The sequence below is a fragment of the Mobula hypostoma genome, chromosome 23 (genome assembly GCF_963921235.1).
Source record: "Mobula hypostoma chromosome 23, sMobHyp1.1, whole genome shotgun sequence".
Classification (NCBI taxonomy): domain Eukaryota; kingdom Metazoa; phylum Chordata; class Chondrichthyes; order Myliobatiformes; family Myliobatidae; genus Mobula; species Mobula hypostoma.
In genome coordinates this window covers 3,382,536-3,409,325 of record NC_086119.1, presented here as the reverse complement: position 1 = coordinate 3,409,325, position 26,790 = coordinate 3,382,536, and the positions used below count along the sequence as shown (strand labels likewise).

Genomic DNA, 26,790 nt, shown 5'->3' with positions numbered 1-26,790 from the left:
GTCCACATCCACGTGCCTATTTAAACATCCCTAAAGAATCCCTACCACCACCTCGACCACCACCCCAGGCAGTACATTCCAGGCACCCACCACTCTCTGGGAAAAAGATTGCCCCTCACATCTCCTTTGAAATTACCCCCTTTCACCTTAAATGCTTGCCCTCTGGTATTAGACACTGGGAAAAAGATACCAGTGTGGTGGTTAAATTAATGGTCAGCGGCTTAGACCACAAATTCAAGTCCCATCAAGACAGTTGGGGAATTAAAATTCAAGCAATTAAAGTATGAGAGATCATCCTGGAATTATGACATTATGGATAGAATAATTATGGATTAATTAAAATTGCAAACAGTTTTTGAAAAATAAAACCTGTGTACAATTTAATGGGACATAAACAGAGGAGATTCTGCAGATGCTGGAAATCCAGAGAAAAACACACAAAATGCTGGTGGAACTCAGCAGGCCAGGCAGCATCTATAGAGGAGCATGAAGAGTGGACGTTTTGGGCTGAGACCCTTCATCAGGACTTGAGTAATGGGACATTCTGAGCTTTTCCCCATTGAAACTCCATTGGGGAATCTTCATAGGTGAACATTCCTGCTATTAACTCATTGTTAAAGTTACATATAGATCCTCGTCACTTAACACACAGTTCGGGACAGAGCAACACACAAAATGCTGGAGGAACTCAGCAGGCCAGGCAGTATCTATGGAAAAGAGTAAAAATAGCTGACGTTTTGGGCCAAGGCCCTTCATCACACCAGCTGAAGAAAAAAAGATGAGGAGGAGGAGTTTTTTTCTTTCCTTCTCCAGTCCTGATGAAGGGTCTTGGCCCAAAACATCGACTGTATTCTTTTCCATAGATGCTGAGTTCCTCCAGTAGTTTGTGTATGTTGTTGGATTCATAGCATCTGCGGATTTTCTCGTTTGTTCGGGACAGATCTGTTTTGTCACTGAACCTAACGCCCAAAATGCTGGAGGAACTCAGCAGGTCAGGCAGCATACATGGAGAGCCGGCATTTCAGGCTGAAACGCTTCAATCCGAGACGATGACTGTTTATTCCCCTCCGTAGATGCTACCTGACCTGCTCAATTCCTCCAGCATTTTATGTGTGTTAGTCTAGATTTCCAGCATCTCTTGTGTTTGTCCCTTAGTCTTCTAGTTAACTGTATATTTATGCAGCCTCCCTGAAAGCTGGAACAAAAAGGGTACAGACTGAGTACTTGGCTTTTAAAACAGATACCAGTATTGAATATTCAAAGGAGTTCTCCTAGTTGAGATGTGCTATCATTGTAAATAAATAATTCTATAAATTTACCTGACTATATTCTAAATGTTAAAGTTAAGTATGTGATTATAACTACAGAAACTGTAGTTTGTTTATTGTGATCTTTGTGTTGAAGTATAAAACATCTTGCCAGGAGAGAGAGATTCTCTTGGAATCTCCTGGACTTTCTCTCTCCTGTGCGAATAACAACTTTTATATTTCCCACTTACAGCTTCTGTGTGACTCAGTTTTAGTCAGACACAACTTAAACAAATCTTAAATTTGAATATGGAAAATCTCAGCAATGGTCACCCAGAAAGAATCAAAAACTGGTCCAACAATGCACTGACAGAGAAAGTATGATATCCTTAAATAGAATGAGTTACTCTGACTGCAAGGTTTTTATTTAGAGATACAACATGTTAACAGGCAATTTCACCCAACTACACCCATGTGACCTTTGGAGTGTGGGAGGAATCGCAGGACGATGAGAAGCGCCTCGATAGGTGTGCAAGATTATAGGAGGTATAGGTCGAGTGAAGAGAGACCTTTTCCCAGGGTGGAAATGGCTTACCAGGGGGCATAATTTTAAGGTGATTGGAGGAAAGTATAGTGGGGGTGTCAGAGATAGTTTTTTTACAGAGTGGTGGGTGTGTGCAATGTGCTGCCGGGGTGGTGGTAGAGGCAGATACATCGGAGGCATTTAAGTAACTCTTAGACAGGAACATGGATGATAGAAAAATGGAGGGCTAAGTGGGAGGGAAGGGTTAGATCGGTCTTGGAGTAGGTTATTAGGACAGCACAACATTGTGGGCCAAAGGGCCTGTACTGTGCTGAACTGGAAATGTTCTATGACATCTATCAGAGAAAGTACTACTATCAGATTTGAGACATATAACCTATACCTTCCACACTTTTGCTCATTAAGGCATCTTGTTCTAGCCCAGTTACAGCTCTGTATGTCTTCTCATACCGGTACTTCAAGCCTGTTTTACCTGTGAGGCAGACAGAACAAGGATTAAAACTTTGCTAAATTCCAAATTTCAAATTGTATGAGAATCAGATGGTGATAACCCTTATCTCTGACTCCAGTACCCACATAAGTAACCTTTCTCCTGGCTTCCGGCCACGAGTAGATGCATGGAGTCAACAACTACACAGCTGAGAAGAGGTCCAGGAACTGTGGCCTGGGACACTCAGGTCAAAGGTGAGCTTACTGTCAGAAGCACGAGAGCACCACTGAGCACATCTTAGATTTTTGGATTATGAGGACACTCAGTCCTCGTTTATTGTCATTTAGAAATGCATGCATTAAGAAATGATACAATGTTCCTCCAGTATGATATCACAGAAACACAGGACAGACCAAGACTAAAACTGACGAAAACCACATAACTATAACATCTAATTACAACTGTGCAAAGCAATACCATAGTTGATAAAGAGCAGACCATGGGCACGGTAAAAAATAAGTCTCAAGTCCCGATAGCCCCAACATCTCACGCAGACGGTAGAAGGAAGAAAAACTCTCCCTGCCACGAACCTCCAGCACCACAAACTTGCCGATGCAGCACCCTGGAAGCACCCGACCACAGCCGACTCTGAGTCCATCCGAAAACTTTGAGCCTCCGACCAGCCCTCCGACACCGAGCACCATCTCTGCCGCGCGCTTCAACCCCGCTCCGGCCGCCAAGTAACAAGCAAAGCCAAGGACTTGGGGCCTTCCCCTCCGGAGATTCTGGATCACACAGTAGCAGCGGCAGCGAAACAGGCATTTCAGAAGTTTCACCAGATGTTCCTCCGTGCTCTCACATCTGCCTCCATCAAATCAGGATTGTGCGCGGCACCCTACTTGACAAATAACAGATATCACCACCGGAGTGGCCGCTGCGAGCTGCGTTGCGCCGCCATCTTCTCCTCTCCTCTCATCTACATGGAACGCTGCCACAAGAAAGCAGATTGTCCTTCAAGAACCCCCATCATCCGGGCCATGCTCTCTTCTCACTGCTGCCACCTGGAAGGAGGCTCAGAAGCCACGACCAAACCACCAGGTTCAAGAACAGTTATTACCTTCAACCATCAGGCTCCTGAATCAGAGGGGATAACTTCACTCACTTAACACGGAACTGATGCCACAACTTATGGACTCATTTTCAAGGACCCTACCACTCATGCTCTCAATATTATTATTTGTATGCACAGTTTGTCTTGCTTTGGACACTGGTTGTGTGTGTAGCTTTTCATTGATTCTATTGTATTTCTTTCTTCTACTGTGAATGCCCACAGGACATGAGTCTATGGGTAGTACATGTTGACATTTGATAATAAATTTTGTTTGAACTTTGTACGTGTGTGCACAGGTGCAATTAAAGTCTTACAGCAGTGAAAATGCCGAATTACAGAAGGATGACATTAAGCATAATCAGTGCCGGATTATCGAAGGAACTGGATTACAAGTAGTCAGGTTAGTGAAGGTCGACCCGTACGTGTGTGCACAGGTGCAATGAAAATCTTACAGCAGCATCACAGGTAAAAAGCACTGGCACATCAACACAAATTATACACAGTCTTTTACAAGAAAGAGCACAATTAGAACAAATAAAGACGTCCATTATAGTGCCAAGAGACCATGGTGTTGCTAAACTCCAGTTGATTAGGGAACCGATTGGTTCCTGATCCTGGTGGTGTGGGACTTCAGGCTCCTGTACCTCCTGCCTGATGGGAGAAGTGGGAAGATGGCCTGGCGCGCAGGGTGGGGATCTTTGATGATGGACGTTGCCTTCTCGAGGCAGCATCTCCTGTAGGTATGACTCCTGGTGGGGAGGGACGTGTCCGTGATGTACTAGGAAGCAACCACTTTGCTCTGAGTTTCTTGCATTCCAGCACATTCAAAGTTATTCTGACCAGCAAAGAACTGGTCAACAGTACCAGCCTCCTGGCACCATGGCCCACTCCTGCTTGAGTGAGCTGAGTTTTAGAAACAGTGGTGGAAAATGCTAGCTGAATATCAGAATAACAGTAATCAGATTCAGATTGAGGTTTATTTGTCACATGTACGTCGAAACATACAGAAAAGTGTCGCTCCTGTTAGCAACCAACACAGCCAAGGATGTGCTGGGCGCAGTTCATGAGTGTCGTTACAAAATCAGTACCAACATAGTATGTCCATAATACTGAACAGAACAACACAGAAAACAAAACACCACACAATAAATAACAAAACAACAGCAAGACAAGTCCGTTTGCTCCTTCCTACCCGCGCGCGCGCACACACACACACGACAGTCCTCCAACTCCAGTACGTGCCTCTGGGCATCCAATCTCCAGGCTTTAGCTAAACATACGGACTTTTGATTGACCTTCAGTCTTTGATCTTCAGTTCTGACGCCCAAACTAACTATTCACCAGCCACTCATGCCTTCTGCTCACACGGACATCTGACCCCAAAACCCACTAAACTGGAGCAGCCCGACATCCACAGAAGCCCTTCATCACCTGTCCATGTCACTGGCCTTCGAACACAGTGTGTGGAGAGGAGGCCTGCACTTCGTCACCCATCCACGTTGCTGGCCTTCGAGCGTGAAGTAGAGGCCTGACCTCTAACTCTTCGACATCCCTGTCCCTAAACTCTACTCTGACCTCCAACAGCCCTCTGTCTCCAAAACCATCCCTATGAATTAAAAAAAGCAACTAAGTTTGAGCCACAATCTCAACGGAGACTGCAGTTCTGGCACTTGGACCAGGACACAGAGGTCCAAGGGGCCAGAACCCAGGTCCATGTTGCTGCACACTCACCATCGAGCTGGGTCCGTTTATGGCTGAACTGGGTCTGCGGTAGCAGCCTCTTCTGTTGTTCTGGTGTCAGTGTGCCCCTCGCAAAGACCACCTCCACCGGCACACTTATATCGAGCTGCAGGAGAAACGACAACATAGAGAGTACATTACACTAAACAGACTGGACAGTGTACTTTCCACACTCCCCCATTCCCCACAGTAAACAGACTGGACAGTGTACTTTCCACACTCCCCCATTCCCCACAGTAAACAGACTGGACAGTGTACTTTCCACACTCCCCCATTCCCCACAGTAAACAGACTGGACAGTGTACTTTCCACACTCCCCCATTCCCCGTGTCCCCATATTGACTCAGCAGTGTTCTCTCTCTCTCGGCCATTTAATCATTTATTCAGATGTTTCTGATACACATGAGAGTCTCTGCCTCACCAGCACGCTGCAGGCTCCAGCCACCCGCCCTGTGAAAAATCCTCCTCGGATCCCCTCCATATTTCTTAAAGTGAGTTTTATTTGTCACGTGTACAGTGAAACTTCCTGTGAAATGCATCGTTTGCATCAACAACTCACACAGTCCGAGGATGTACTGGGGTGGGGCACAGGTGTCGCCGTGGTTCTGGTGTCAACATAGCAAGCCCACAACTCAGTAACCCGGAGCACCCGGAGTGAACATATATGGTGACAGGGAAAACGTACAAACTCCTTACAGACAGAGACAGATTTGAACCTGGGTTGGTAGCAATGTAATAGTGTTACACCAACCGCTATGCTACTCTGCTGCCACCAATCCAGTAATTAATTCTAGCTGCAGTCCAGTAATATTCTCCCCCACTGTTCAAAACCTCTCTGTACTGGCAACACACATCAAAGTTGCTGGTGAACGCAGCAGGCCAGGCAGCATCTCTAGGAAGAGGTACAGTCAATGTTTCAGGCCGAGATCCTTCGTCAGGACTAACTGAAGGAAGAGTTAGTAAGAGATTTGAAAGTTGGAGGGGGAGGGGGAGATCCAAAATGATGGGAGAAGACAGGAGGGGGAGGGATGGAGCCAAGAGCTGGACAGGTGATTGGCAAAAGGGGTATGAGAGGATCATGGGACAGGAGGCCCAGGGAGAAGGAAAAGGGGAGGGGGAGCCCAGAGGATTGGCAAGGGGTATAGTGAGGTGGACAGAGGGAGAAAAAGGAGAGAGAGAAAAAGAATGTGTGTATATAAATAAATAACAGATGGGGTATGAGGGGGAGGTGGGGCCTTAGCGGAAGTTAGAGAAGTCGATATTCATGCCATCAGGTTGGAGGCTACCCAGACGGAATATAAAGTGTTGTTCCTCCAACCTGAGTGGCTTCATCTTTACAGTAGAGGAGGCCGTGGATAGACATATCAGAATGGGAATGGGACGTGGAATTGAAATGTGTGGCTACACTCATGTTGGAGGAACAACCTGTCTTCTCCTATCATTTTGGATCTCCCCCTCCCCCTTCCACTTTCAAATCTCTAACTAACTCTTCCTTCAGTTAGTCCTGACGAAAGGTCTCGGCCTGAAACGTCGACTGTACCTCTTCCTAGAGATGCTGCCTGGCCTGCTGCGTTCACCAGCAACTTTGATGTGTGTCGCTTGAATTTCCAGCATCTGCAGAATTCCTCGCGTTTGCGTCTCTCTGTACTGGCAGATTTCTATCCCTAACCCAGGCACCAGTCTGGTGGAGATATCTGCAATCACCCACAGTGTCCTATCAGTAAAGCTCATGCTGTCACTCCACAGTCCATGAGACAGCGGAGCAGATATAGGCCATTCGGCCCATTGAGCCTGCTCTACCATTCTATCATGCTGATTTATTATCCCTCTCGATCCCATTCTCCTCCCTTCTCCCCATAACCTTTGACGCTCTGACTAATGCAGAACGTTCCAGCCTTCACTTTAAATATACCGAGTGGCGGCCTCTACAGCCGTCTGTGGCAATGAATCCCAGATTCACCATCCTCTGGCTAAGGAAATTCCTCCTCTTCTCTGTTCTAAATAGCTGTCCCTTTATTCTGAGACTGTGTCCTCTGGTCCCAGACTCTCCCACCATAGGAAACATCCTCTCCACACCCACTCTATCTGTGTCCTCTGGTCCCAGACTCTCCCACTATAGGAAACATTTTCTCCACATCCACTCTATCCAGGTCTTTCAATATCTGGCAGGTTTCAATGAAATCGCCCCTCTCATTTTTGTAAACTCCAGTGAGTACAGGTTCAGAGCCATCAAACATTCCTCATATGTTGCCCTAACATTCCTGGGACAATTTTTGTAAGCCACTTCTTGGCCCTCTGCAACTCCAGCATGCCGTCTGACCAATGCTTTATACAGCCTCAGATACTTAGCATTAACCACATACTGCTTCAAACAGGCTGCACAACCACAAATACAAGACATCGCCGACAGAAGGGAGTCTTACCAAGAGCAGGTCCAACTCACTGATCTGGCTGTAAGGCAGTGAGGCACGATAGGTCTCTGTTGTTTTCCACCAGAGAGGCAGCCCGACCAGTACCACCACCGCAGCGATACAGGCTGCAGAGAGCTTTCCTCGGGACTTCTCTGAACAAAATCAAGAAAAGATTTGTTTGTCATTCACACCCGGATCACAAAGAATTAATTAGAAACTACTAAATTTCTGTGACTATTACCTAAACTCTGTAAAGTAGTTAATGTGTTCAGCCTCACCCACCTCTGGTGATCCCAATTCCCAGATCAAGTCAGTCACAACGAACAAAACTCCAGCTGATTTTCATTGAATACAACAGGCCCTTCGGCCCACAATGTAATTCTGACCTTTTAAACTACTCTAAAATCAATCTAACGCTTCCCTCCCACATAGTCCTCAAATATTTTCTCATCAATGTGCTCATCTAAGAGTCTTTACCTGCCTTTACCACCCCCGACAGTGCATTCCACACACCCATCACTCACTGTGTAAAAAATCTTACACATTTTCCCCCCATACTTTGCTCTAACCATCTTGAAATCATACACCCTGGTATTAGCCATTTCCGTCCTGGGGAAAGGTCTCTGGCTGTCCACTTGGTCTACGCACAGGAGATTCTACAGACGCTGGAAATTCCAGAGCAACACACACAAAATGCTGGAGGAACTCAGGAGGCCGGGCAGCATCTACGGAGAGGAATAAACAGCCAATGTTTTGGGCTGCGACCTTTATCCTGTACACCTCTATCAGGTCACCTCTCATCCTCAATTCTCGAGGTTGAGTGAGCGAGTGTTTTCTCTCTGGAGCAAAGGAGGATGTGAGGTGACTGTATAGAGGGAACAGCCAGAGTCCTTTGGCCAGGGCCAAAACGGCGAATATAAGGGAGTATAATTTGAAAGTGATTGGTGGGATGTCAGAGGTAGGCTGCCTGGTACAATCCTCACTGATTTGATTTGATTTGATGAAAAACATGCACTTCACTGTATGTTTCGATGTACACGTGACAAACCAAGGCAGCAGCTGTGCTGAAACCAGAGTGACTGAATGGCACTGCAATTATCTCCACCCATAGTATGTTATCAGCAAAGATGATCAATAAAACACCAATACAAGTGCTGCCCCTCACAGGCAACAGGACACAGATCTTACCCTGAACACAGTGCTTACGGTGTGAAATTTGCATATTCTCCCTGAGACACTGTAAATTTCTCCAAAATGTTCTTTCTCCCACATCCCAAAGACGTAGACATTGATATGTAAATTCTCCCTCACATATGAAAGAGTGTAGATTCTGGAGGAAGCTGATGGGTCTGTGTGCCAAACTAAAAATGCATGTAAATGAGTGCTTGATAATTCTTAGCCATGAATAAATAATGTACTTGCTTCAACTACAGAACTCAGCTTTGGGCTGGGTAACAACGCTGTGACAGTCAGTTCAACCAGTTCATACTCTTAACGTTAACCGGTGTCTCAGATTACCAGCTCTGGTAATTAACACATAAGACTACTGTCCTGAAGAAAGGTCTCAGCCAAAAACATTTCCATAGATGCTGCCTGACCTGCCGAGTTCCTCCAGCACTTTGTGTGTGCTCCTCCAATTTCCAGGATCTGCAGAGATTTGTATTCAGTTCTGGTCTCCTCATTAGAGGAAGGATGTGGAAGCTTTACAGAGGGTGCAGAGGAAATTTACCAGGATGCTGCCTGGACTAGAGACCGTGTCTTTTGAGGATAGCTTGAGCGAGCTGGGACATTTCTGAATGGATATTGAAGCCATGAACACTATCTCATAATTTTTTTTCTTTTTTTGCATTACTTACTTAATATGTAGATATAGATATTTACTGTAATTTATAGTTATAATAAGGAATTGCAAAACAACAAATTTCACAAAATGCCAATGATATTAAACTGGATTCTGATTCAGAGGATGAGGGTTGATTTGATAAAGGTGTACTGGTCTATGTTGCCTGTGATGAGATGGTGATCATCAGGATTCGGGGGAGAGGGGTTACAAAATGATAGAGGTAGTAACAACTAGTCTCTGGCACGTTCTGCTGGTGGAAGGGGGGGTCACTAAGTGACGAGGAACCTATATTAAATTGAGTAAAAACATTGCTTGGCTGACTGCCTTTAGGGAACAATTACTGAAGTCCCTGCGTGTCTACCACCCTGCCCTCTTTGGCCTTCGAAATTCAGCTAAATTCACAAGTCATGATGGTCCATACACCAAGTCGTGCCAAGCTGCCCCAAATCAACCCCTTCCCAACTTTCCAGATGTGCGTATATCTTATTCCTCAGAATTCTCTTCAGACACTTACTCACCACAGATGTTAGGCTTACTAGTCTAAGCAACACTCACAACATGCTGGAGGAACTCAGCAGGTCGGGTAGCATCAGTGGAAAAGATCAGTCGACGTTTCGGGCCGGAACCCTTCGTCAGGACTGAACGAAGGGTTCCGGCCCGAAATGTCGACCGATCTTTTCCACTGATGCTGCCCGACCTGCTGAGTTCCTACAGTGTGCTGTGAGTGTTGCTTTGACCCTAGCATCTGCAGATTATTTTGTGTTTAGGCTTACTAGTCTATAGTTCAAAAAAAGTTTTGCTGTATTTTTAAAATAAAGGCACAAAATTCACTAATCTTCAGTCTACCAATGGTTAACGATGATGCAAAGATCCCAGCCAGCATGACTGCAGTTTCTTCTCTAGCCTCCCACAGGGTTCTTCGATGTGTCTGGTCGGGCCTTGGCGATATGTCTACTCTCAAATATTTTAAGCCATTCATTACCTCCTCCATTGTAATGTCGACAATCGCCAAGACCTCTCCATTTAGTTTCCCTGTTCTTGAAAATTTCATGCCTTTCTCCACGGTAAGAGCAAACAAGAAATGTCATTAAGGACCTCACCAACCTCCGACAGCTCCGTCATGAAGATGTACCGTTTTGTCTTTGAGGATCCCTGCTCTCTCTCAAGTTACTCTTTTTCCCTCAACGTATAAAATCTCTTTGGATTCTCCTTTATTTCCTCTGCCAAAGCAATTTCATTAACACTTTTTTTTTGCCCTTCTGTTCCAAACTACACTCTGCGTCTCATACTCCTCCAGAGATTCCAATCCATCCCAGCTTGTACCTGTCCCATGCCTCCCCCTTATTCCTCACCAGAACCTCAGGATCCCTCATCATCCAGAGCTTTTTACATCCACTTTTATTATCCCTAATTATCCAGGGATCCACACCCCTGCCTCCCTGAGTATTTCTGATATCTAGGGATCACTGTTCCTGTTACCTAGGATTCCCTATTCCTGACACCCGGGATTCCCTACCCCTGCTATCCTCAGTATCCCTGATATCTGGGATTCCCTGCCCCTACCACCCCCAGTATCCCTGATATGGGAGATTCCCTGTCCCTAACATCTTCAGTATTCCTGATATCCTGGGTTCCCTGACTCGGCCACCCTCAATATTCCTGATATGCGAGATTCCAGTGTGGACGTGGTGGAGGGTTACAAATACCTGGGGATACGAATTGACAATAAACTGGACTGGTCAAAGAACACCGAGGCTGTCTACAAGAAAGGTCAAAGCCGTCTCTATTTCCTGAGGAGACTGAGGTCCTTTAACATCTGTCGGATGATGCTGAGGATGTTCTATTAGTCTGTGGTGGCCAGTACAATCATGTTTGCTGTTGTGTGCTGGGGCAGCAGGCTGAGGGTAGCAGACATCAACAGAATCAACAAACCCATTCGTAAGGCCAGTGATGTTGTGGGGATGAAACTGGACTCTCTCACAGTGGTGTCTGAAAAGAGGATGCTGTCCAAGTTGCATGCCACCTTGGACAATGTCTCCCATCCACTACATAATATACTGGTTGGGCACAGGAGTACATTCAGCCAGAGACTCATTCCACCAAGATGCAACACAGAGCGTCATAGGAAGTCATTCCTGCCTGTGGCCATCAAACTTTACAACTCCTCCCTTGGAGGGTCAGACACCCTGAGCCAATAGGTTGGTCCTGGACTTATTTCATAATTTACTGGCATAATTTACATACTACTATTTAATTATTTATGGTTTTATATTGCTATATTTATACTCTATTCTTGGTTGGTGCAACTGTAACGAAACCCAATTTCCCTCGGGATCAATAAAGTATGACTATGACTATTCCCTGTCCCTAACACCATCAGTATTCCTGATATCCAGGATTCCCTGACTCGGCCACCCTCGGTAATCCTTTATTCCAGGGTTCCTTACTCCTGTCAGCCTCAGTGCCCCTGATAGGCGAGATTCCCTGTCCCAGCAACCCACTGTACCCCTGATATATCCGGGATTCGGTCCCTGCCACCGTCGCCCTTCACTTTAACACAAACACAACATTAACTCTCACACCTTCCGTCCCGGCATCGGCTGCCGCCATCTTGCTTCCGGATTGAACGGCGGTACTGACAGACGACTTGCCCAATCACTGTGTCGCTCATTTTCTCACGCTTAGCCAATCATATCACAGTTGGGGGCGGGACTAACTGCGAAGCCGCCACATCCGGGGCTCACGAATCGGTTGCTCAGCGCGTTCATCGCAATGTCACGTGCCCCAGTTTTGGCGGGGAAAATGGCGTCGTCCTGGTGCCCAGCTGGCGGTTATCTTCCGTCCACATAGTGATGTGTTCTCCCGCATCTCCGTACGTATTGCTGTGTGGTACTGGAGTAATTCATACATTATTACTTCAGAAGCACAGGAGATTCTGCAGATGCTGGAAATCCAGAGCAACACGCACAAAATGGTGGAGGAACCCAGCAGGTCGGGCAGCATCTATGGAGGAGAATAAAGATCGTGATGAAGGGTCTCGGCCCGAAATGTTGACTCTGTATTCCTCACCAGAGTTGCTGCCTGATCTGCTGAGTTCCTCTACCATTTGGTGTGTATTACTCTGGATTTCCAGCATCTGCAGATCTCTTGTGTCTATGTCCACCATTGATGTGCCCACACCCACAGTTCCTCCATTTCCCGAACAGCCACACTCACCTCATGTTCCCACAGCCTTAACGGTGATAGAGTTCATTTTGTTCTTACCCACCACCCATGAGTTCCTCTTGTCCTTACCACGAGCCTCTGCATCCAGCACATCATTTAATCCCCACAACTTCCGCCATCTCCAAAGGGATCTTTGATTACCCCCCCCCACACACACACACTTTCCCCAGGGATCACTCCCTTTCACCCATTTTTGCCTCCTTCCCTGTCCCTTTGGAAACATCGAAATGCTGCAATATCAAGTATCGTCCTTGCGATAGCCGTTTTCGGTAATGGCCACAAGTTGTAGTTCCATGTATACCCTAAATCCAAGTACTGAGCTATACTCTCTAACCACACTGTACACTCAGTGGCCACTTTGTTAGGTACCTCCTGTCATACAGGGAACATCTGAGTCAGTGAGGGTGGGAACAGGAAGGGAGCAATCATTCTACTGGGACCGCTGTATTGACCAATCCACTTCACGGTTCGACATGTGTGTTCAGAGATGCTGTTCTGCACACCACTGTTGTAATATGTGGTTATTCGAGTAACTGTCGATTTCCTGTCAGCTTGAACCAATCTGATCATTCTCCTCTGACCTCTCTCATTAACAAGGTTTTTTTGTCCATAGGACTGTCGCTCACTGATGTTATTTTTTTGTTTTTTGCATCATTCTCTGTAAACTCTAGAGACTGTTGTGTGTTAAAATCCCAGGAGATCAACAGTTTCTGAGATACTCAAACTACCCTGTCTGGCACCAACAATGATTCCATGGTCAAAGTCACTTAGATCACATTTCTTCCTCATTCTGATGTTTGGTCTGAACAACAATCGAACCTCTTGAACATGTCTGCATGCTTTTATGCATTGAGTTGCTGCCACACGATTGTCTGATTAGATATTTACATTAACAAGCAGGTGTGCCTAATAATTAGCCACTGGATGTGTGTCAGGGAAACCTTCTCCCTCTGGTGCTACTTTCAAGGAATATGGATCTGTATTCCCAGATTTCTTTATTTTGTTCACACTTCAGTGCCCTACTGTGGAGTCTGGAAGTAGACAGCGTGAATAAAATGGACCAGTGACATTAATAATTTGGATAATAATGCGGTAAACTGGATCATTTTTGCAGATGACATCAAGATTCGGGGTGTAGTGGACAGCGAGGAAGACAATCAAAGCTGGACCACTGGAAAATGGGCTGAAAATGGCAGCTGGAATTCAGTGCAGACAAGTGTGAGTTGCAACACACATAAAAGTTGCTGGTGAACGCAGCAAGCCAGGCAGCATCTCTAGGAAGAGGTACAGTCAACGTTTCGGGCTGAGACCCTTCGTCAGGACTAACTGAAGGAAGAGCTAGTAAGAAATTTGAAAGTGGGAGGGGGAGATCTGAAATGATAGAAGAAGACAGGAGGGGGAGGGATGGAGCCAAGAGCTGGACAGTTGATTGGCAAAAGACATATCAGAAGATCATGGGACAGGAGGCCTAGGGAGAAAGAAAAGTGGGGCGGGGGGAAGCCCAGAGAATGGGCAAGGGGTATAGTGAGGGTTAGGCTTGTTGCGCTTTGAGAGGATCAACCAGGGTAGTGACCTGCAGGGCATTGAGGAATGCAGTAGAACAGAGGGATTTGGGAATGATAGGCATCCGTTAGTCTCATGAGACCATGGAGTTGTGCCATGGAAGGTTTCCAGGGCGCAGGCCTGGGCAAGGTTGTATGGAAGACGGGCAGTTCCCCATGCTGCAAGTCTCCCCTCTCCACGCCACCAAAGTTGTCTAAGGGAAGGTCATTAGGACCCGTACAGCTTGGCACCGGTGTTGTCGCAGAGCAATGTGTGGTTAAGTGCCTTGCTCAAGGACACAACACGCTGCCTCAGCCAAGGCTCGAACTAGCAATCTTCAGATCACTAGACGAATGCCCTAACCACCTGGCCACGAGCCAACATAATTTGGGAATACTGATCCATAATTCCTGGAAAGAGGAATCTCAGGTAGACAGGATTGAAAAGAGAGCTTTCAGCACACTGGCCTTTATAGATGAAAATACTGAACGTCGGAGCCCCTTGGTTAATGATACGGGTGCATGGCATAAAAAAAGAAGGCAGAATGAAAGGTGAAATATTTATTGGGAACCTGAGGGGAACATCTTCTTTCAGAGGATGGTGCATGTGTGGAATGAATAACTGAACGTGGTGGATGCAGGTTCAATTATTCATTTCAGAGAAGTTTGGATAAGTACGTTTGTACATGAATGAGAGAAGTATGGAGGAATATGGTTTGGGTGCAGGTTGATGGGACCGGAGAAACAGACTAACAGTCTAGCAGAGACTAGATGGGCTGAATGGCCTGTTTCTGTGCTCATAGTGCTCTATGACTCCATGATAGCAAAGAATCAGGATTTATTTGTGATTCTAACCAGGCCTCTCTTGTCTCTGCCATTGGGCAGAAGATACAAAAATCTGAAAGTACTTTCCACTAGGCTCAAGGACAACCTCTTCTGTGTTGTAATAAGACTATTAATTGGTCCTCTAGTAATGATAAAATAGACCTCACAAGCTACCTTGTTATGATCTAGCACCTTATTGTCTACCTGCACTGCACTTTCCATATAACGGTAACACTTTATTCTGCATTATGTTGTTGATTTACCTTGATCTACCCCAGTGCACTTAGTAATGATTTGATCTCTAACAGAATGTGAAACAAGCTTTTCATTGTACCAGACATGTGACAGGAATAAACCAGTTCCAGTTCAATAGGGCATCTCGTAGCATACCAAACGGTGCTGGAAATCCAACATTAGAAGCATACAAGCAGGAAAACTTGGCTGTGTGGATTCCGAACTGGCTTGCCCAGTCTGGAAGGTGATAGGTGAAGCCAGGTGAGTGGGAAAGGTCAAGCATAGGAGAGGAGAGTGAACCATAGGAGGAGGGAGCCCCGGGGGAAATAATAGGCAGGTGAGAAATAGTAAAAGGTCAGAGTGGGGAATAGAGGAAGGAAGGAAAAAAAATTGTTCACTGGAAGAAGAAATTGATATTCATACCATCAAGGTGGAGGATACCCAGATGGAATACAAGGTGTTGCTCCCCCACCCTGAGGTTAGCCTCATCTTGGCACAAGAGGAGGTCATGGATTGACACGTTGGAACAGGAATGTTTGGCCACCGGGAAGTCCCGCATGTGGCAGATGGCGCAGAGATGCTTGTATGTTTCCAGATGGTAACAGTATTGTGGTCAACAGCTCGCTCCAGCATTCCTAGTGGCCAGTACTATTTATTATTCTTGTGTTGCAGTACGTTTATGGGATAATGGTGGGATGTTCAAGCTCATTTATTGTTACATTTTAGCTCGGGTTATACAGCTGTTTGCTTGTGTGTTTGTGGGTCACCCTGACTGTAACCGGGGTGTGTAGTAATCACCTCCCCCGTCTGTACGTGACTGAGTGGGGTCTCTCCCCAGGTCCTAGCACCTGGTCTGTTTTTGTGCTTGTTGTAATCAAAACGGCTGTTGAGTGAAGCAAGCTTTTTTCATCTGTCATCATGGACCGAATGCTCGTCACTTTGGTGTCAGGAGTGGGATCAGAAATCGACAGTGAATCTGAAGATCTACGACGTCAGGTGGAGTGCCTTAAGACCCGGGGAGGAAGTCAAAGGACTGAGCCGCCCCAGGCCGGGCTCCTGAATACGGGACCCAGAGCAAGGACATGGGAGCCGAACATCATGCCTTCCTAGAGAACCCCTACCCTGGGGGACACGGCAGAGCACATCACCCACCTCCCTCGCAGCCCGCACTGGGGAACCCAAGACACCTCAGCCACAGGAGAACAGGTAACGTGACAGTCTCCACCAACGGCGCTGGAGCAAGATGAAGACCAATGGGCCTCAGCAATTCACACCACGACGTCCACGCTGAAGCTCCCCAGGGTGGTACCTGCCACCTGGAGTCTTACCTGCCGCAAGTCAAATTTGTCGCATGGCACAACGGACGGAGCCACACCTTGCCCTGGCACTGGAGCAGGATGCCCTGGGTCCTCCTCGAACTAATGCCAGCTCATCAGCATGACTATAGGGCCCTCGTAGCGGCACCGGAGCGTTTCGAGCGGAGGCCAGTGGAGGAAGCAATGAGAGAAAAACTGGGCAGCGGACAGCGCCACGTGGGAGAAAGCCTGGGGTGTTCGCAGCACATCTCTGCCACTGTGCTCGGCATGGCTACCCCAGGTTCCCTCCCGCAGCCCAGGAAGGCTTTGTAAAGGTGCTGATGCCAGAGTGCCTTCGACAGCGTGTTCATCTGACGTCACCATCATCACTGGCCAAGACGCTGGCTAGGCTGAGAGGACAAAAGCAATGTTAGCTCCCCAAGGTGTTCCAGTGCTGCCCCAGACGCTGCGAGCCCGGGCTTGTGTCACTGAGGCAGAGGAGGAAACTGATGAGGAGGAGCCTGTGAGACAGTTCCAACCAGTGCCACGCCAGTCCCGTCGTGTGCCACGGAGTGATCTCTGCTACTGGTATGGTGAGGCAGGCCATGTGGCCCAGGACTACCCCATACCAGTGCCACACCACAGCCCAGTGAAGCCATCGGGAAATGGTAAGTGGGCAGCACTGCCCAAGACCTCCACCAGACCTCTGCAGGTGGGCCGTTTAGGTTAAGAGCAAGACTTATACGTGGTCTGTGAGGTGGTGGGCATCAGATGCCGTGGGTTGGTAGACACAGGTCAACCATCACCATCTTCCATCCAGGTGTTCTCCCCAATATGGACCAGCCATCCCCGCCTGTGTGGACAACGGTGGAAGTCCAGCTGGCTATTGTCACCAGTGATCATGCAGCGACGCGGGAGAAGAGGAGGCTGTGCATTGCCGTGGGGTAAAATACAGTGGAGCACGAGCTGTGGCTCGCCAACATCTGGGAGTTGGCCTGGACCAGCTGACCCACTAGGAGGACCCATGTGGATGTGCTGGAGGCAGCACTCTACCTTGGCATTGAAGCTGTGGCTCTCTGGCAGGCCAGCTCTAGAGGTGGGCCCAGTGGGCACAGCCACGACCACCACCGGACTCAGGCCCACCACAGCACTCCATCAACGGCCCAACGCAGTGGAACCAGGGGCAAATGGTGGCACTTCAGAAAGTAGCCGGCAGCAAGATAGACCTCCCCACCGTTAACCAGCAGCTGGGCAGCAAGCAGGTGAGCAATCCCATGCTGGCCCGGGATAGGGGATGACTGAGCGTGAGACAGTGGCCGGATGGGCAGAGGTCTCTGCCCTGGATCCAGAGACCAAAGCCCTATACTCTCAGTGGGACACGCCGGAGGTGCGCAAGGGGTTGCTGTTCCGGCAGTGACAGTTTTCCAATGACGACGGACATCTCCTGCAGCTGGTGAGGTAAGCCATTTCAGAGTCGCAAAGACGTTGGGCAAGCTACGTGAACATTTGGGGGGTAGGTGCTACAGATGCTGGGTACAGGCAGCACGTGTATCTGTTTCTGCGTTGCACATCCCAGAAGGGACAACCCCCAAGCTTGGAAGCTGCTGGGAGAGGTGTTCTTCCTCATCTCAATAATGGTATTCTGGGGTGGTTGCTGAGCGGTGGAAAGCTGTCATGCTGCACTGCGACCATCTGGCACCGTATCGGCCCTCGGCCTCCACTGACCAGCAAGGCTGAAGGAAGGAAGTGACACTCCTTCCATCGGGTGGGGGGAGGGCTATAGACACTGCCTAGTGCCTCAGACGGCAGCATCAACTGCCACCGGGACGCCCGGATCTTGTTGTGGACTCTGGAGTTGCTGGGGACAGCTGACCCCTCAGAAGGGGGCAGTGTAGTGGTCCATGGGCAGGGCATTGTCAACAGCCTGCTCCAGCATTCCTAGCGCCCGTTGCTATTTATTGTTCTTCGTTAAAATGCGTTTGTGGGATTATGGTGGGATTTTCAAGTTTGTTTATTATTACATTTTAGCTTGGGTTATACAGTTATTTGACAGTTTGTGTGTTGTGGGTCACTTTGACTGTTACCGTGGTGTGTAATAATCACCTCCCTCCCGTCTGTATGTTCTCTCCCCAGGTCATAGCACCTGGTCTGCTTTTGTGCTTGTCGCAATCAAAATGGCTGTTGAGTTAAATGAGCTTTTCTCATTTGTCATCATGGACCGAATGCTCATCACAATGTATATGTGCAGTCGTTCAGTGTGTCCCTTACTGGTTACAGTTCTTTGTATTATTCCGGAAACTTCTCTGGTATCACATTACTTGAACAGGGGCTATGTGATCGGTTAACTCTTATCTACAAATTTGAATGGAATGTCTCTTACCTATGGAGTGGAAGTCCAGAGCATGTAGGCTCACCCCTTTAGTCTTTCCCATTCTTACTTTCGGTTCTTAGACTCTCTGCTATCCCTGTTTCCAATTCTCTTTGTTTTACTTCTGCTTAATAAAAGGATCATGAAGCAACAAGTTTTGTGTCTCTTTCTTGACTTCTGAAAAATCCTTGGATCAAAAAATAACAGAATCCAACACCTCCCACATAACCCTCAATTTTTCTTTTCATCCATGGACCTACAGAAGGATATCAGGTCAGATAGAAACATAGCAGGTCAGGTAGAAGCGTAATGGGTCAGGTAGACACATAATGGGTCAGGTAGAAGCATAGCCGGTCAGGTGGAAGCATAGCAGGTCAGATAAAATCTGAAGGAAGAGAAGTGATTGATGTTTTAGGTCCAGGGTCCTTTGGGAAGAATATCAAAGAGGACACAACAGTGGCAAAGAAGAGGTACTGGATGTAGATACAGTGCAGAACGGGCCCTTCTGGCCGAACAAGCCATCCATTTAACCCCAGCCCTGCGCTGTTTTGTGATTAGGCTAACGACTCTGACTGGTGAAAAAAAACTGTTACAGGAACTGCAGTGAATAATCCTCCTATATCTGTGTGCAACAGTATGGAAGACAGAGATAGAGGAGATTCTGGTTTGGGAGGGAAGATTTCCTTTTGCACATAGGGGTAATACACAAGGTTTGAGAAAGAATCTTGACGATCTTCCACCTGAATTACAAGTTTAAACATATTTAAATGTGTTTAAATATTCACCACAGTAGGGTAGCAGTTAGTGAGACGCGATTATAGTTTGGGGCATCAGAGTTTAGAGTTCTGAATCAGAATCAGGTTTATTATCACCGGCATGTGATGTGAAATTTGTTTCAGCATCCTCTGTGTGCAAGTTTGTACATTCCTTCCTTGTACGTGGGTTAGTACTAGTAAAGGCATCCGTTAGTCTTGCGAGACCATGGATCTGCGCCTGGAAAGTCTTCGCTCTCCAGGGCACAGGCCCGGGCAAGGTTGTATGGAAGACCAGCAGTTGCCCATGCTGCAAGTCTCCCCTCTCCACAACACTGATGCTGTCCAAGGGAAGGGCATTAGGACCCATACGCTTGGCATTGGTGTTGCCGCAGAGCAATGTGTGCCTTGCTCAAGGACACAACACGCTGCCTCAGCTGGGGCTCGAACTCCTTAACCACTTGGCCACGTGCCCAGGTTAGTACTAGTTAGTCAGTTAATAGGTCATTGTAAATTGTCCTAGCAAGAAAGAGGAATGGATGGTGGTTGGGAAGAAAGAGCTGTTTTTATTTTATTTTTTATTTTGTGAAACAGAGCGAAGTAGGCCCTTTGAGCTATGCTGTACCGGCAAACCCACAACCCCGAATAACCCTAACCTAATTGACAATCACCCATTAACCTACCCGGTACGCCTTTGGACAGTGGGAGGAAACCAGGGCACCCGGAGAAATACCCACGCATTCCACAGGGACGACATACGAAGTGTAGGGAACCTTGGTTTTCTAGTGATATTGAGGCCCTGGTTAAGGAGGGTAAAAAAGGAGGCACATAGCAGATATACACAGGTAGGGACATATGAGGTGCTTATGGAGTATAAGAAATACCAGGGAACACTTAAGAAAGAAATCAGGAAGGCTAAAAGAAGGCATGTGGTTGCCCTCATAGACAAAGTGAAGGAGAATCCCAAGGGATTCTACAGATATGTTAAGATCAAAAGGATTGCAAGGGACAAAGTTAGTTCTCTGGAAAACCAGAATGGTAATCCATGTGTGGAGTCAAAACAGATGGAAGAGATCTTAAATGCACTTTTTTCCATCTGTATTTACTCAGGAGGCAGACCCAGACCCAGAAGTGAGGGAAATTGATATCAACTTCATGGATCCCATACAGGTTACAGAGGAGGAAGTGCTTGCTACCCGGAGGCAAATCAGGATGGATAGATCTACAGGGCCTGACAAGGTGTTCCCTTGGACTCTATGGAAGGCAAGTGCAGAAATCGCCAGGACTGTTGCAGAGACATTTAAATCATCCTTAGCAACAGGAGAAGTACCAGAAGATTGGAGGATAGCCGATGTTATTCCACTGTTTAAAAAGGGCTCTAAACAGAAAACGGGAAATTATAAGCTGGTGAGTCTGACACCAGTTGTGGGAAAGTTATTGGAAGGTATTCTAAGGGACTGGATATATAAACATTTGGATAGACATGGATTGATTAAGGATTGTCAGCATGGCCTTGTGTGGTAACTCATGTCTAACCAATCTTACTGAGTTTTTCGTGCAAGTTACCAGGAAAGTGGATGAAGATAAGACAGTGGAAGTTGTCTACATAGACTTTAGCATTTGACAAGGTCCCGCATGGGAGGCAGGTGAAGAAGATTCAATCACTCAGCATTCAGGATGAGGTAGTAAATTGGCTTAGACGTTAGCTTTGTGAGAGAAGCCAGGGAGTGGTAGTAGAGGGTTGCCTCCCTGACTGGAGGCTGTGACTGGTGGTGTGCCGCAGGAAACAGTTCTGGGTCCATTGTTGTTTGTCATCTATGCCAGTGATCTGGATGATAACATGGTTAATTGGACTGGCAAATTTGCAGATGACACCAAATTTAGGGGTGAACAGTGAGGAAGCTATCATGGCTTGCAGTGGGATATTCATCAGCTGGAAAAATGAGCTGAAAAATGGCAGATGGAGTTTAATACAGACAAGTGTGAGGTTTTGTTCTTCAGCAGGACCAACCAGATAGATCTTACACAGTGAACTGTAGGGCACTGAAGAGTGTGGTAGAACAAAGAATCTGGGAATTCAGGTCCATAATTCATTGGAAGTGGTAGATATAGTTGTAAAGAAAGCTTTTGGCACATTGGCCATCGTAAATGGAATTTGAATACAGGAGATGGGATGTTATGTTGAAGTTGTATAAGACGTTAGTGAGACCTAATTTAGAGTATTGTTTACAGTTTTGGCCACATATCAAATCTCCTAACCTAACCTATTCAACCTTACAGTCCTAACCTATTCAATCTTACCTACAGGAAAGATGTAAACAAGGTTGAAAGAGTACAGAGAAAATTTACAAGGATGTTGCCAGAACTGGAGGACTTGAGTTAGAAGGAAAGATTGAGTAGGTTAGGACTGTAAGGTTGAATGGGTTAGGTTAAGAGATTTGATAGAGGTATATGAGGGGTATAGATAGGGTAAATGCAAGCAGGCATGGGATAAGCGTGAAAGGGGCACATGAAGGGAAACATCTTCATTCAGAGGGTCGTGAGAGTGTGAAACCAGCTGCTAACACAAGTGCTGCACGTGAGCTTGGGTTCAACTTTTAAGAGAAATTTGGACAAGTACATGGATAGTAGAGTATGGGGAGCTATGGTCCCAGTGCAGGTCGATGGGAGTAGGCAGCTTAAATGGTTTCAGCATGGACTAGATGGGCCAAAGGGCCTGTTTTGTTGCAGTACTTCTCTATGACTCCTTACAGAATTGAACTGCAAACTCCAGAACTTCCTGACCTGTAGGTGTCACACTAACCACTACTCCAATGTTTTTCAGAGAGAGGTTTTGAGAAAGGAGCCTTGAGATTTGCTACGTGAATTACAAGCTTAAACATATTTAAATTGAGTAACAGAGAATGATATGAGTGTTTCTTCCCCGTTTATTGCAACTACTAGATGTAAAGTCAGTACAGTTATATATAACAAAATACTTTCTAACACAATACTCAGTGCTCCCACATAATCACATCTACAGTTGTGTGTTTTCACCACACACAATAAATAGACAAACAGTGCATCTTCTGGGAGAAACACCGTCTGCTTAACGGTGTATGGATTAGTAATAAATAGTGTTAAATTTCCAAGTGTATAGCCACCTCTGGGATTTCACTGACAAGCTACGGTAACAACTTCACGTTATGACACAGCAAACCGCATTGAAATCTGATCTAAAGGAGGTTGTTGTTCATCACAAGCCTGGGTGATTAAAAGGCAAGGCAGCTAACATTATAACACGGTTTAAACCTTTCAGAGAAGCAAGAACACTCTGCATTATATGAGAGGTTAGTACATCCAATGAGGAGCTGTTCATTTCTATTGTAAGGTCACAACAGAGGGTGAAACAAAATGAACGGGGGGTTATTGGAGATGGAGGGACAGTGAGTAGTCTTGCTCATTCTCTTAAACTTGGGTCACATCTATGCAGATTAACAATGCAGGCAGGCAGTGTGATCACGGTGTACGAGGCAGCAGAGGGTCAGCTGATTAGGAAAAGCCTATTGTAGAATTAGTTTTTCATTGATTTTATTCCCTTCAGTAAGCATGATTTTCGATGTAGAGAGATTGGCTGGCTGCGCCTTCACCTTCACTGCTTGCTTCAAACTGTCCAAGGGCGGCCAAACTGTTAACCTGCAAAGTAACGACGAAGGTGATTGAAGCAGGAAGTCTAAGTATACATTGTTTAGAAATTATCTAAGCATACATTGTTTAGAAGTGAGTCAGAACGATGCAGCCATTAAGCCCTGAAGAGTACCAGACTGCTGCCATCATAATGGGGTGTCTAAAATACTACTGTACCCCCAGCCACTAAAATAGACCCCACACCCCTCACTCCCTGAGGCTTGTTGATTCTCATAGGGCCCTGTTACAGCAGCATCTCATAGTTCAGATTCGTATTTATTTTCCACATGTACAGTACATTGAAACATTCAGTGAAACGTGTCACCTACATCAACGACCAACACAACCTCTGCATGTCGCACCACACACGTGTACCAACGTAGCATACCCACAATGCTTGGCAGAACAAAACGACAGTAGCAAATCAAGCCTCCCCCACCCACCCACATACACAGACAGTCTTCCAACTCCAGGATGGGCCTCTGGACCTCCAGTCTCCAGGGTTCAGGCTTCAGATCTTCAGTATTGACGCCCGGACTAGCCCAAGGTAGAAACCAGAACCCCAAGCTCAAATTCCAGGAGCACCGACTGGCTACCCCTCACGCCTCCTTGCTCAAATAGACTCCGGCTTGCTGGACCTCAAGTGCAAAGCAGAGGCCTGAACTGCAAATGTCCTCATCACCCATCCACAACGTGAAGCAGAGACCTGAGCTCTAACACCCCCATATCCCTGTCCCTAAATCCACCTCTAACTCCCCACATCCCTGTCCCTAAACCCCAAACTTACCTCTAACTCCCCACATCCCTGTCCCTAAACCCCAATCTGACCTCTAACCCCCCCACATCCCTGTCCCTAAACCCTAATCTGACCTCTAACCACCCCCCACATCCCTGTCCCTAAACCCTAATCTGACCTCTAATCACCCCCACATCCCTGTCCCTAAACCCTAATCTGACCTCTAACTCCCCACATCCCTGTCCCTAAACCCACCTCTAACTCCTCATATCCCTGTCCCTAAACCCCAAATTTACCTCTAACTCCCCACATCCCTGTCCCTAAACCCTATTCTAACCTCTAACCCCTCCCACATCCCTGTCCCTAAACCCACCTCTAACTCCCCACATCCCTGTCCCTAAACCCACCTCTAACTCCCCATATCCCTGTCCCTAAACCCTAATCTGACCTCTAACCCCCCCACATCCCTGTCCCTAAACCCTAATCTGACCTCTAACTCCTCACATCCCTGTCCCTAAACCCTAATCTAACCTCAAACCCCCCCACATCCCTGTCCCTAAACCCTAATCTAACCTCTAACTCCTCACATCCCTGTCCCTAAACCCTAATCTAACCTCTAACCCCCCCACATCCCTGTCCCTAAACCCTAATCTAACCTCTAACTCCCCACATCCCTGTCCCTAAACCCTAACCTAACCTCTAACTCCCCACATCCCTGTCCCTAAACCCTAATCTGACCTCTAACCCCCCCCCACATCCCTGTCCCTAAACCCTAATCTGACCTCTAACTCCTCACATCCCTGTCCCTAAACCCTAATCTAACCTCTAACTCCCCACATCCCTGTCCCTAAACCCACCTCTAACTCCCCACATCCCTGTCCCTAAACCCTAATCTGACCTCTAACCCCCCCCACATCCCTGTCCCTAAACCCTAATCTGACCTCTAACTCCTCACATCCCTGTCCCTAAACCCTAATCTAACCTCTAACCCCCCCACATCCCTGTCCCTAAACCCTAATCTAACCTCTAACTCCTCACATCCCTGTCCCTAAACCCTAATCTAACCTCTAACCCCCCCACATCCCTGTCCCTAAACCCACCTCTAACTCCCCATATCCCTGTCCCTAAACCCTAATCTAACCTCTAATCCCCCCCACATCCCTGTCCCTAAACCCTAATCTAACCTCTAACTCCCCACATCCCTGTCCCTAAACCCACCTTTAACTCCCCATATCCCTGTCCCTAAACCCTAATCTAACCTCTAAACCCCCCCCCCACATCCCTGTCCCTAAAGTAAGATGCTGGAAGGTGATAGGTGGAAGAGGTAAATGGTTGAAGAAGAAGGAATTTGATAGGAGAGGACAGTGGACCATGGATGAAAGGGAAGGAGGAAGACAAATTACTGAATGTTAGAAATAACATGTAACATGTACTGCCAGCAGTGGTAGTGGAAGCTGATACAATAGGGTCTTTTAAGAGCCTCTTAAATAGGTACATGGAGCTTAGAAAAAGAGAGGGCTATATGGTAGGGTAATTCTAGGCAGTTTCTGGAGTAGGTTACATGGACGGCACAGCATTGTGGGCCGAAGGGCCTGTAATGTGTTGTAGATTTCTTTGTTCTATTTTCTAATAATAATATTCATGCCATCAGATTGGAGGCAACCAGACAGAATATGAGGCAATGCTCCTCCAACCTGAGAGTGGCCTCATCATGGCATTTTGCTGTGTGAAGATCACAGTGCAAGTTCAGCTTTCTGTTCTTGCAGATCCGAGTGCCAGTAAGCTAAATAGTTCTTCATAGAGTCAGTAAAGTATCAAACTGGAGCAGATTGGATTGCAAGTCCATGTCCATGGTGGTGCTCAGGGTGGATAGTGATCAAGGGTGGAGTCCCTACCTCACCCACCCATAAAATCTGTGTTCCACCAACATACTACATGTGACACCAAAACTGGGGCCACAGTGGACAGTATCAAAGCTTGCAGCTTCGTTGGACCAGCTGGGAAAATGGGCTGAAAAATGGCAGCTGGAATTTAATGCAGGCAAGTGTCAGATGTACACTCTGAGAGGCCAGACCAGAGTAGGACTTATATAATGAACGGTAGGGCACTGAGGAACGTGCAAGAGATCTGAGAATATCAATCCATAACTCCTTGAAAGTGGCACCACAGGTAGACAGGGTCATAAAGAGAGATTTTGGAACATTGGTATTTATAATTCAGAGAATTGAGTACAGGAAATGGATGTTATGTTAATTTGGAGTATTGTGTACAGTTTTGGTCATCTGTCTATAGGAAAAGTATCAATTAGATTGAAAGAGTACAGAGAAAATTTACGAGAATGTTGCTGCAACTTGAGGACCTGAATTACAGGGAAAAGCTGAATAGGTTAGGACTTTATTTCCTGGCGTATAGGAGAATGAGGGGAGATTTGAAAGAGGTGTATCAAATTATGAGGGGTACAAATAGGGTAAATGCAAACAGTTTTTCCCCCGTTGAGGTTGGGCAAGACTAGAACTAGAGGTCATGGGTGAAAGGTGAAATATTTAAGGGGAACCTGAGTGTAGAACGAGCTGCCAGCAGGAGTGGTGAATACATATTTGATTGCAACACTTACGAGAATTTGGCTTTCCAAAGTGAATCACTTCATACTTTTTTGGACTGAACTCTTTCTGCCACTTGTCCAACCCAGCTCTGCATCCTATCAATGTCCCGCTGAACTCTCAACTACTTTCTATGCTATCCACAACAATTTAAGAAAAGTTTGGATAGGTACATGGACGGGAGGGATATGGAGGGCTATGTCTGGGTGCAGCTCGATAGGA

General features: G+C 46.7%; 2 protein-coding genes across 2 annotated transcripts in view; both read right to left on the bottom strand.

Moving 5' to 3' along the window:
- The window catches only part of pigs (phosphatidylinositol glycan anchor biosynthesis, class S), a 49,611-nt gene extending 37,658 nt beyond the window's left edge, over positions 1-11,953 (bottom strand). Inside the window, exons 1-4 of the mRNA XM_063031691.1 lie at positions 11,909-11,953; positions 7,496-7,635; positions 5,064-5,178; positions 2,174-2,263 (exon numbers count right to left, since the gene is read on the bottom strand). Of these exons, the coding sequence (XP_062887761.1) occupies positions 2,174-2,263; positions 5,064-5,178; positions 7,496-7,635; positions 11,909-11,936 (373 nt within the window). The 5' untranslated portion in view covers positions 11,937-11,953. The remainder of the gene's footprint in view (positions 1-2,173; positions 2,264-5,063; positions 5,179-7,495; positions 7,636-11,908) is intronic.
- Positions 11,954-22,457: 10,504 nt separating this feature from the next.
- The window catches only part of LOC134336965 (fructose-bisphosphate aldolase C-like), a 31,805-nt gene continuing 27,472 nt past the window's right edge, over positions 22,458-26,790 (bottom strand). Inside the window, exon 9 of the mRNA XM_063031693.1 lies at positions 22,458-23,241. Coding sequence (XP_062887763.1) covers positions 23,146-23,241 — 96 coding nt within the window. The 3' untranslated portion in view covers positions 22,458-23,145. The remainder of the gene's footprint in view (positions 23,242-26,790) is intronic.